The 12,837-nt window shown below is 33.4% G+C and overlaps 2 protein-coding genes and 1 pseudogene across 2 annotated transcripts; all 3 read right to left on the bottom strand.

Moving 5' to 3' along the window:
• Positions 1-1,183: 1,183 nt before the first annotated feature.
• On the bottom strand, positions 1,184-1,736 carry LOC145060455 (uncharacterized). The gene is made up of 2 exons (XM_079008115.1): positions 1,425-1,736; positions 1,184-1,330 (listed from the first exon to the last, which is right to left on the bottom strand). The coding sequence occupies exons 1-2, from the start codon at positions 1,734-1,736 to the stop codon at positions 1,184-1,186; spliced, it is 459 nt and encodes a 152-aa protein (XP_078864241.1).
• A 175-nt stretch (positions 1,737-1,911) lies between these two features.
• Positions 1,912-3,427, bottom strand: LOC145060457 (protein ANTAGONIST OF LIKE HETEROCHROMATIN PROTEIN 1-like). The gene is made up of 5 exons (XM_079008116.1): positions 3,412-3,427; positions 2,909-3,286; positions 2,765-2,853; positions 2,458-2,683; positions 1,912-2,378 (listed from the first exon to the last, which is right to left on the bottom strand). The coding sequence occupies exons 1-5, from the start codon at positions 3,425-3,427 to the stop codon at positions 1,912-1,914; spliced, it is 1,176 nt and encodes a 391-aa protein (XP_078864242.1).
• A 6,805-nt stretch (positions 3,428-10,232) lies between these two features.
• Positions 10,233-11,575, bottom strand: LOC145057485 (mitochondrial uncoupling protein 5 pseudogene; annotated as a pseudogene).
• Positions 11,576-12,837: the final 1,262 nt, after the last annotated feature.

A 12,837-nucleotide genomic window follows, 5' to 3' on the forward strand; every position in this document is an offset into this window, starting at 1 on the left:
AAGCATTTGATGTAAATTTGGGAGTTTTTATAGCCATAACCCTTATCAAGTTAACTTTTAACAACATAGCATCCACATAAATCACAACCCTATATGCTTGTCTAGTTACTAGTGTGGACAAATGCATATGCGTCTATACAAACCGAATATATATAATATGACAAAAACCAAAGATCAAGTTAGGTTTAGGGGACCACATCCAAAAACATCCTTCTCAAATGTTGTCTAGATTCTATTTATATAATAACTTTTTTTTGTTTATAGAAGATTAAATATATAATTGTATAATAACGTTGCATTTTTCATTGTTGTATCTTTACCAATTTTAAACATTATATTTTCTTATAAGAAACCACTTAGTTGCATAGATTAGGAGAAAATATTAATTATCATCTTTTAGGTACCGTGTGGCAGAGGAAGTGGGAGGAACAGAACTGAATTGGACTGGACTGAACAGGATTGAACTGGACAGGACAAATAATTTGTATAGCGTTTGGTAAGACTACACAAAACTGAACAAGTTGTCTGAAACTGTTTGGTAACAATAGAACTGGACAGAACAAGATGCAAAAATGACCATACTACCCTTATGCAAAAAATATTAATAATAACTCTATTTAACATACATAACTTCAGAATAAACATTTTTCGTAAAAAAATTATTTAAAATTCTCATTAAAACAAGATCTAATACCAAATAAATCAAATTTGCTTCAAAATTAACAAACTTCTAAACCAAAATGGTTTCCAAAATCCTTATTTTTAAATTAAAAAAATAAAAAATAAAAAAAATAAATAAATAAAAACCTTCAATTGTCATCTTCCAATATAGTCTTCGCAAAAGTGGTTTCGTAGCTACGTCCAAGCTATTCCACATCGGTAACAAATTCAGGTTTTTTGTAAACTTCAAACAAACTCACATGATTTCTGAAGAAGACAACTCCATGGTCTTCAACTCTTCATGTATAGTTTTTAACTCTGCGAGGTCATTTGTTGAAGACGTAATAGCCCTAGTCATTTTCTGGATTTCCTCGGATACGGTAGCTAACCCCATTTGAATCACATGTGTTACTTCTTCAGATGCCGCTTTTCTTTTTCTATTTTGCGCCGAGTCTTTGGGATTTGGATTGGAGGAAGTTGCATTGTTTTGAGGATTATTATTAGATGATGGAAAATTTTCTCCTTATTCGTTATCAACATTTTGATTTTCTGTCACATCAGCCGTCGATTCAGCCATAGCGCGTGTAGCTCGATCTTTACCAAAAACATTTGCTAGTTGCTCGTATGCAAGGAATGGATTGTTTGCGACATACTTTTTGTTTGGATGTTTCTAGTGAAACAAACAAAGTTACATGTAAAACCATATATATATATATATATATATATATATATATATATATATATATATATATATAATCACTAACCTTTAGATATTCCTCTAATATCTCAGCAGAATCAACTACAACACATTTACGAGCGTCATCCCAACCAAACCCACGTGTATTTTGCATATCATATGCAGCAGAAAATTTATCTTGTAAGCGTTTGATTTTGTTTTGCACGTGCTTTGCTGTTATATTAATACCGACTTTTTCCCGCAACTTTAGAACAACTTGATCATAGGTACCAGGCCTAAAGCTTCCATTATCACCTCTGCCACCGATGACAACAATGTCTTGAAGGATGGTAATCAATGCATCCTCTTCTTCTTGAGTCCATTGACGTCTGTCTACCATGATTTGTTATATGCTTTTGTCATATTATACATAACACAGGTAAATATATAAAAATGGAAAATATAAACACAAATCATCCACTATGCAAGTTAAAATTAATAAAAACATACACAAAAATCAAAGTTGTTCACATCAATAACAATTATAAATTTTCTAAAATTAAATAAACAATCTACTAAGATCTAGTTGACATCCAAGACTCAAACATTTCTTGTGCTAAATCATCTCTCCATTGAGTCCATTCATTACTTGATTCAACAACATCCACAATTTGAAAATGATTTGGTTGTTCTTCCTCGATAGGCATATCTTCAAAAGTGCTAGACGTGTTTTCCTCCGGATCAAGATCCATGTGTGTCCTAATAAAATTATGCAACAAAGCACGTGCCATGACTATTCTCCCTTGAATTCTTATCGGATAAAATGAAGGACTTCTTAATATAGCCCAACGTCTCTTTAGTAGATCAAAACACCTCTCAATAACATTCCTTGCTTGAGAGTGTTTCATGTTAAAGTATTCCTCCTTATTTGTACGTGCACGTGTACTACATTCCCATTCCCGTAAATGATACCTAATACCTCTATATGGTGCCAAAAAATCTTCACCATTGATATATCCTCCATCAGCCAAATAGTAGTTACCTATAATAAATAAAAAAAATCTATATGAATATGTAATTATGTTTACTTCAAATATTTAGTAATTATTGTTTTAGCTTACCAATTGGAATCTTCAACCCATTATGTCTAGTAATTGCATCCCGCAAAACCCTTGAATCAGTAGCCGAACCTTCCCAACCAGCTAAGACGTAGACAAAATTCATGTCACGATTATAGACACCTAACACATTCATTGCTATATTACCCTTTCTTGTTCGGTACCTTGGTTTATCTGAGTCATGGACATTAACTTCAATATACGTTCCATCAATTGCTCCTAGGCAACCCTATAAATAAAATACTAACTTGTTCTTAGTTCAAACCTTTTATTATTTTGTAATATATCATAATAATATTATAATGATTACCTGGAACCATTTCCATCGGTTGTCTATACAATCATTTGCAACAGGCGTTGGGTTAACAAACAATATCTCTTGCAAATGCATCAAAGCACCTAAAACTCGATGAACATAACGACTTACTGTTTCCCCTAACCGATAGAATCTAACTTGAATACATCTGTTTTTTGTGGTGTGCTAATATGTTTAAGAATATAGCAACTTGCTCCTCGATGGTCACTAAACCGTCGTTTAATAATCCACCACGAGTTTCTAGTAATTCACATAAACGTGCAAATGCATTTCTGTCCATACACAACTCATTTATACAATTTTCATCACTTTCATGTGTGATACGGTGTATTTCTGTTGACCTTTTCGAAATTGTGTCTAATCTACTTTCTAATGTACTTTCACTTAGATCTCTCCTTTGAGCTTCTTTTTCCTCATATTCAATTAACCAAAGTCTAATTGTAGCTAGGCACATCAACAACTGAATATAACTCTCCAATAATTTCACAGATAGGAGCAAATGATTACGATCCATATCTACAAAGTTTATAAAAAAAAAAAACAAGTAAAAAAACAGCATATGCTTGACTATAATGAGAAGCATACACTTAAGGGGGTTGGTACAATCAATTAACAGGTATTAAAAACTTAGTGACAACTACAATCACTCATGGGCATTTTCGTCCATAATTGAGTATCTAAAACATGCATCTGACATAAACAATATAAACTCGATATGAACAAACTTCTAGAACAAAATGTTTCTAAATTTAATAACTATTAATAAAAAAAAAGAATTTCAAAATTATTGTGTAAATATGTACGCCAGGAAGCAACAAAACTATATTAGGCTTACAGGCTATCAAGATGTATTAGGCTGAGCATTGATTGTGATAAATCTACACGGGTATATCGGTCATTTATCATAAATGAGTTGAGGATGAAAAAAATGATGCCTACAAATGTGTTCATGCAGAGGTATAATGATCAATGTAAACTCAAGGGATATAATTGTCAATTTAAGGTAATTTTTATTTTAAATCATTGAAAAACGATGATGGAAATGATATTATGGCACTATATTTTTTATTCATGAATCATTTTGTAGTTTGGAGATTAAAAACTATTTGTATGGGTTCAAGCAATATCATGGATATACATGGGTGTATTGGTCATTTATCAAAAATGAGTCAAGTATTACAACCAAATGACGCCTGAAATTGTGTTCATTCAAGGGGTATGTGACAACCCGAAATTTCTATTATGTACAACCTTACACTTCAATAAAAGTCGAAACTGTTTCTGCTAACTTTCAAGTTTTTAGGAATACGTTCGAGGGTTTATAGATTTGTACTTCAAGAGATATCAGGAGAGAGGATGCATTAGGGTTTATTGTGCAACAATAACATTTCCAAAACTCCAAGAATTTGGAGTTTATGGCCTAAACAAATGTGTTTACGGCCGTAAACCCTAAGTGAGGGGGGTATATAAGTGACACTTAGTCATTTTTACCACTTTTTCCACCTTTCAAGAACAAAGCTCAATTCTCTCTCAAGTATCTTCGACTTTTCCTTCTAGATCTTCAACTTGTAAGTGTTTCTAGCCTTAATAAGTTGATATACTACTTAATCTAGTGATCTAACACACTTCCATCCGTGAAATCATTCCAAAAGGTTAGATCTTCAAGTTTCACCAAGAACACCAAGAACACACACTAGTGTTCTTGGCCTTTTGGTACCTTTTCAAGCCTCTATCTTGTAAGTACTTCTATCCTAGAGTATCTTAAGGCTTGTTACACTTCCATATATCAAGAAATGACCAAGAAAACACAAGATCAAGGTGTTTACGGTCTAAGGTGTTCTTGGACTGTAAACCCTATAAAGGGTGCCAAAATGTCCCTAGTCACTTCACAAGCCTTGGAAACTAGTCTAGACCCCTTCCCTATTGTGCTTAGGACTCAAAAAAAAATCAAAATACCATTAACCATAGGGGTTTACGGTCGTAAACCCAAAAGGAAATGGTCCAGGGACCGTAAACTCCCTTTAGGAGTGAAATGGTGCCCTAATCACTTCCATAGTCTTATACTTGAAGTGGGAATGCTTCTAATGGCTTGTAGAGCTTCAAAACAACAAATGGTCAAAGAAACATGAGTTTATGGCCGTAAACTCATGTGTTTACGACCGTAAACTCAAGGAGTTATGGTCACAAAACCGTAAACTCCAAAGGAGTTTACCCTTGAACCCCAAACTCAATAGCAAGGTCCTACCACCCTTAGATGCAATCCTTATGACTTATAGCACTTAAAACAGGTGTTTTACATGTCTTAGGATGTCTTAAACTTGGTTAATTATTTTTTTTATGACTAATTGGATTCACATATGTTATTATATGTTAACTAGGATCATTGTGTTTGTACAAGTCTCCACTTGACACTTAGGATCCTACATCATCCGTTCATCCAAACCACCAACTACAGGTGAGTTCATACCCTTTAATCAATCCTTTAAATGAGTTTAAATGCTTTAATTGGGGGGGGGTACAAGTAGAAACAGCATGTTATAGAATCAATCACATGTGATTTATAACTGTGTTTTCCACCAACTGATTTCACATACTTCAAAATGTGATAAAAACAATGGTTTTGACTGTTATACTTTGTTATCAAATGATTTGCTTTTGAAATGTTTTAAGAAATGACACCAAGTCATTGTTATTTATTGTTCAAAACTCTTAAATGTTTACAAAACCTCTTTCATCTCATTGTTAAAAACCATATCTATACACTTATCTTTCATAAATATATGTATTGATATGAGAGCTTTCATTCTTCATTCAGTTCCAACACTCTTGAGTAGCAAGGTTGTATAAACCTACTTGAGCACTCAAATTACATTCCAGTAAACTATTATAGGTATAGTTTAGGGGATACAAAACATTATTCCTATTTCAAGGAATTACACCAGAGTCAGTTCATTCATGAGCCAATACTAAATGCTATATGAAGAGATACCCTTACATGGATACTTTTACATGGATACCTTTACATGGATACTATTACATAGATACTATATGATGAGATACTATTACATATTATATGTATAGATACTATTATATATATACTTTACGGGACTAACCATTCCTACACCCAGCTGTTAGCAACAGAGGAAAATGCACATCTACGGATGTCTACGGTTAATACTATTCGGTAATTACTATGCCGTGTTTATCCTAGTACCCAAGGATAATACTTAAGTTATTAGGTCATTACCTTTATTTTGTGACACATTCACATAAACGATGAGGTAGACTGTGTGTTTATCCTAGTACCAAAGGATAATACTTATATAACTTCCCTTTTACTTTTATTTTGTGACACATTCACATAAACGATGAGGTAGACTATATATTTATAATAATAGTCACACATGGGAAAAACATTCATTTACACAGAAATGCAAACATCAAAACATCATGGTCTTGGTAGAACTTAGAAGACTACCTTTTATATTAGTAGGAAATATGGGATTTTCTAGGGTTTTCACACTTATATCAAATGTTTCATCAATAATTGCATGACTTTCATGACAACTTTCCAAATCAATGACACTAAAATACTTATGAATTCACCAACTTTATGCTGATCTACTCTCTTTCAAAATAACTTGTATTCTCAGGTCACCAGTAGACAGGTACGATGACTAGGTTTTTGAGAAGACGGAGCACAGATAGGACTTGTCTTTTATTTTGATTACATATTTTGGTGTCTTATTATAATGAAAGAACACTCATGTATTAAAACTTTACCTTTAATGCAATGGATGATGTTGTTGCTTGTTTAGTACTTTACACTGTTATGATACTGTACATGACGTCCTCCACCCCTGAACGTTTCCGCCATTCTTGGTTTTGGGGTGTGACAGGGTATAATGGTCAATAGTCACTATAACATTAAAATAAAGTCTTTCTTATGGACGTTTATGTGACCTCCTAAGTCTTGAGCATTTGTGAACACTCTTTTGCAATAGGTACACTCATAAGAACGGCCCAAACCATCTTTGGCTCTATCAGGTGACAACGAGCAACCACTAGTTTTCTGATCGCTCGAAGTTTCTGAATTCCGATGCTTCTCAGAATCCATAACTTTTAAAAGGGATGTCGATTAACACTTTACTGGATTTAAGGGTATATCAAGATCAAAAAATCCCTTGATTATAAGATTTAGGGTCGATGAAGTTAATTAGGACGAAAATGATTCTACGTACGGGAGGTTATATATTGACTAAAAGGAACGTTCCATTACAGGAAAATTGGGTTTAGAAAGAATAGAGGCAAATTTGGATTTAGAAAGATCATACGCATGTATGTATAACGACAACTATAAAATCTTGAAATCAGTTGATACAAGTATGTAAAACTAGATAAAAAAAAATATACAAAGCAAATGATAAATAATAACATATCGATGCAGGTGAATAAAAAAAGAAATAAACTTGAAATCAATCAGGTAAGTAGAGAAAGAAACAGGTAAGTAGAGAAAGAAACATCACACCTTTGAAATCAAAGTCCTTGCAGATGAGATATCGTGAAGTTGATTGGACTCGGAATTACTTGGTTGATTATGCGGAGAAGATAATCGACTACCAGATGTATAGTGAGAAAGACGAGACGAGGCTACGAGAAAGATGGAGATGAGGGTGCAGAAGCGTTCTAATAAGGGTATTTCCGTCCAAGGAATGGAAAATAAAACGTGTTCCACCTATTTGGGTGGGACTATTTTTTATATGAATAGTCACATTGGACTTAGTCAAAAAAAAATGTGTTCCAGTTCTACTTGCGCCAAACACCTTGTGAAAAATAATAGTTATGTTATGTTCCACTTAGTTCCCCACACCAAACAGTCCTAACATTCGGAAAATTTGTTCAATTTTGCACTATGTTGGTCGAATTTTATTGAAAATTACTATCTTTTTATCTATCACAATAATATAATTACGTTTTCTATCAACCGAAAGTTACTAATAGCATCCAAATCATAAAATTACATATATATATATATATATATATATATATATATATATATATATATATATATATAGAGAGAGAGAGAGAGAGACTTTTCAATGGCTTTAGCATAAATAAAATGAGTTTTCAATAGTTTTTATGACCAAAAAAAATAATTTTTATCCTAAAAACTATTTTGAATAAGTAAGATAATACTCTTATATTTGAATAAGATAACACATAAATAATATAACAACATTATTTTACATAGAAAAAGAAAATATAATAAGATTAAAGTAAAAATATAATTAGATAATACTCACATTTTGATTCCGACTAACTATTTCTTATCGTACAAAGATATATTACATCCGTTCCAAATTAATTGTCCACATTTGACTTTTGAAGTCTTTTTTCTTTAACTTTGACTTTAAATATTTTTGTTTTTGATAGATAATACTTAATGCAAAATATATAAATGGAATGTATTTTCATTGTTATAAGTCTCATCTAGTAATATATAACACAAACAAAAATATTTAATATCAAAGTTGAAAAAAAAGACTTCAAAAGTCAAATGGACAATTAATTTGGGACGGAGGGAGTAATAGAAATCTATATCTCAACGGTTGCATGTTTTTTAATTAACACTTAAGTCGTTAAAAGAACCCACTAAATCACAAAGTTGTTTTCCCTACAAAATAATTGGCTAATTTTTAGTCACCAACTTTCAAATATATTCAAAAGCTTTATAAACTAAGGCACCGTTTGATAGTTGGTGACTGAGAAAGTGTTGACTGAGAAATGTCTGAGTAAGAAATTATGACTGAATAAGAAACCATGATGTGTGATTACACATCTGACTGAATATGTTGACCGATGAAAAATGATCATTTTACCCTAATGATCTCTACGTTTAAATGCAAAATAATAATAACCAGAGGAGATGGAATTGAAGCCCTAAATTCTCGGAGGAAAAGAAATCGTAAGCGTCAAACGCAGGCAGTCGGAAAGGAAGAAGGATGGAGTTCAAACGTTTTGGAGAATCATATGGAAACTGTTAGCGGTGAGAGTTTACGATTAGGGAAGACGGGTGTTGGAAATCTAAAGGACGAGAGGAGTTACTTAGTACAAATTATTGTGGAATGATGAAAGGAATCAATTGGTACAAATTAGTGTGGTAAAAATGCAAACTTTACTGATCATAAGTTAGTGTGGTTAAAATGTAAACTTTACTATTCATAGGCAGGAGGTTTTAATAATAATAATAATAATAATAATAATAATAAACAGAGTTATCATTATAATAAACGTTTGAGCAAATAAAACACAAAAAAACTTCTAACATAGTGGTAATGATATAGTAGTAATGAAATAAAACACAGAAAAACTTCTAACATACTGGTAATGATATAATGATAATGATGTTGCGATATGAGTATGAGGTCATGTCGTTTGATTCCTATTACTTCATTTTCCTTTGCTAGGCATTGAATTTTTATGGGTATCATTTTAAAGTCCTTTTTCGCATTCAGCCATCACAATCAGATCTTGCTGACAAAGTCCTACACCCAATTTTTATAACTCAAATAGATAATATATTTTTCAATTTGTATACATTTAGTCACAAAACTTTTTTTTCGTTTATATTTATCCCTTCAACTTGTTAGACTGTACACATCCGTCCATATATTACAATTTTTTTTTAAATCGGGTCCAACCGGTTCTAAAACCTGTAAAAACCGGATCGGACTGGAAAAAAACCGGACCGTTTTGATGGATTCCTAGAACTGAGAACCAGCCCGGAAATCCAAAAAATGGTCCGGTCCAATTCACCAGTCCGGTCCAGTCCATCGATACAAATACTCACCCAAAAGATTTTTTGCAAAACCTTTTTTCTAATTTTTGTAACTTTTGTCAGGAACTTAAAAAATTTATAATAACTATGTAAACTCATGATTTTTTTGGTACATTCGGGTTTACTTGGAAATGAATAAATTCATTACTAAATTTCAAGTATTTTTTTTAAATAAAGTAAATCTTTACGTATCAGAAAAAATAATTCCAATGATATAGACTCTTTTGGACCATTAGGTATGGGTTCGTTGTGGTGGTGTTATAACAAGAAGTAACAAAAAAAGAGGGTGGTGTTCATGGTATTATATCACCATGTTAAGAGGAGAAAGATAGAGAAAGATAATTTGGCAGCCAATAGAAAAGCTCGCTTCTTCTTGTCATGGAGACAACAAGAAGCACCACAACAAAATGCAACAAGGAGGGCGGTGTTCTCCCCCATGACGACGCCGTTGAGGGTGCCACCTCAGCACAACTAGCAGCCACAATGCCCATACCGTCTGCTCTTACGTATTTGATAGTGATTTTGAAAGAACAAAAAAACAAATAAATACATATCACACAAATTTATTTTAATAAATAAGACTAATAGTATTTCTCATCTAAGAAAGTAATAAAACAGATTCCATACAATACTAAGCAATTTAATATATGATATATAATTATTTAACTAAATATAATGACATCACCAACATTTTTCATCATCATCAAGTATTTAAATTGATTTAACTTTGGGAAATTATATTTTTCCAAAAATTAAATTTATAAATATCTTTAAAAATCCTTGAGGACCTTTCGCACTTGTTCAAGTGTCACAAAAAGGACCACCGTGAAAGGCCCCTGCCTTGAAATTGTGGGTATGAACCCCTTGTAAAGGGCCATAGGCCCCTCCGCCTTTACCGTTTTCAGGGCACAATCAACCGCCCCCTTATACGGCGGCGCCACCCCTTCCTCCACCTTCATGTTCATCACCCGGGTTTTGATCACATCCACCGGATTCGAAGCCACCGACGCCACAAACCCCGCTGCAAAACTCGCCGTCACATGAGTGCCCAGTCCGTCAGCCATAACCCCTTGTTTGATTATCGTTTCCTTAATTTGATCATACGACGCCAGCTGCGAGGCCGTGACGATCATCGCACGGTTCACCGTCAGGGAGGATCCCCTCCACAGACTGGTAACTCCTTCCTGCTTCACCATCGTCGAGATTGCATCGACAACACCTTTGTAGTTCCTCCGCTGAGCCAACGGAAGCCTCCCATCGGCTTGCATTCTCACCATCGCAACATCAGCTGGGTTACCGACGGCGGCGCCGATCCCACCAGCCAACAAACCGGCAGTGATTTTCCGAGTCAGAGAAAACGTACCCGTATTCTGGTCAGTCCATTTTTCTCGGAAAATCTCGTAAAGCCCCATCCTGGTGGTCGAGTACAACGTCTGCCGGAGAACAGTAGCAGAAATGCCGGAAAACAACGCGGCAACACCTTCTGTTTGAAAAATCTTCACACCCACCGAAACCGGTCCAGATCTAACAACCGGCGGCGGCGGATGCGGCATTTCAACAGTGGTGACGCCGCCACCGTTATAAGCAAAAGCAGGGCGAAGATTAGGGTTACTAACAGGAGCAGGAGCCGATTCCCCCTGTAACTGCATGCGAACTTTAATCAGATCCAAAGGGTGAGTAGAACACCCTGCAACAATGGAAGCAATCCCGCCTTCAACAAAACCCTTAGCACCCATTTCAACAAATCTAAAAGTTAACTACTAACAATACAAATCTGAATCAAAGAATCGAGTTAGGATCTGGGTACGAGAAACTAACAACACCAATTGGGTTTCAAATCACTGGAAACAAGGAGATGGGAATGAAGCTGAAAAGCTATGGAGGAAGAATGAGGAACGATAGACCTGTGAGACATAAAAGTGCGATTGAGTTGGATGAAAATTGTGGGGTTGGGGAGTGAAATTTATAGGTGGGTTTAGGCGAGTGGGTGGAAGAAGGTGAATACGCGTTTGTGGGAGGAGATTGGCGAAAAAAAGCGAACCAACTGGAGCCCTAATTTTGTCTGAGACAGGTTGTTTCTGGGCGAAAGAGAATTCTCCTTCGTTGAATTTGACTTGGTTCGGACGCAATATTGGAATAAAATACAGAAATATGTTCCACTTTAGTAAAATACGTAATTTGGACACAAAGATAGAAAATCAATTTCTTATTCAAATAATAAGATTTACTAATTACACGTTTGCACACGAGGGTGTGCAAAATTTTACGATGAACCAACATAAATGGAGTGGTCAGATTACTCAGTTTCCCTTAAAAATAAGATTTAAATTTATTTAGGTTATTATAAAGAGATCATAACCAAACCGATAAATCTGAGTTTAACAATGCAAACTTGGAAGAAAACACATAGTCGACCTTGATAAAGTCAAGTAAGAGTTAGCATGTTTGAAATTTGTCGTGGATCAACATGTTTGAAATTTCAATACAAGATTCATACATATTGTTATATAAAATTTGTTTCTAATAAATTATTATTTATTTAAAAGCTAGTTTCACCATCATGCAGAGATTTCCCAGATTCTGATCATCGATATAACTTCTAAGCAAGCTTATTGTCCAGATGTATAATGTATTCCTTGTGAATGAGCAACAAACTCTATAAAAGTTACAACTTACAAACAGTAGTTTATGTTTATTTATTTATGTTTTGTAATAGAAAATGAAATTCAAAATAAAGATTAAAAGTCAACCACCACCAAAAGTCAAATGTGTGTTTTTTTTGGTTATAGTCACATGGCAAGGAAAACATATAATAATGACGTGGCTTTTTATTGTTGTTAAGTTTAATTATTTATAATCTATGTTAATATTTTAAGACGTAAAACCTGTGTAATATATGGGTTGATTAAAAAATGGGATTTTCTAACATATGTCTAAGAGCACATATAAAAAGTATTAATTAAACACAATTATTACCATAATTAAATTTGAAATGCATTAATTATGGAGATTATTAATGAATTTTATATTTAATTATGATAATATTTTTTATAATTAATGTGTTTAACATTTAATTATGGTAATAATTGTGTTTAATTAATACTTTTTATATGTGCCCTTAGGACACATATTAGAAAATCCCTTAAAAAATTATATATCAAAGTGTAAACAATAAATGTTTATTAAAATAAATTTTAAAATAATGAATGAAAAATATATTAATTGCAAT

The sequence above is a fragment of the Lactuca serriola genome, chromosome 6 (genome assembly GCF_051521515.1).
Source record: "Lactuca serriola cultivar US96UC23 chromosome 6, Lser_US96UC23_V15, whole genome shotgun sequence".
Taxonomy (NCBI): Eukaryota; Viridiplantae; Streptophyta; class Magnoliopsida; order Asterales; family Asteraceae; genus Lactuca; species Lactuca serriola.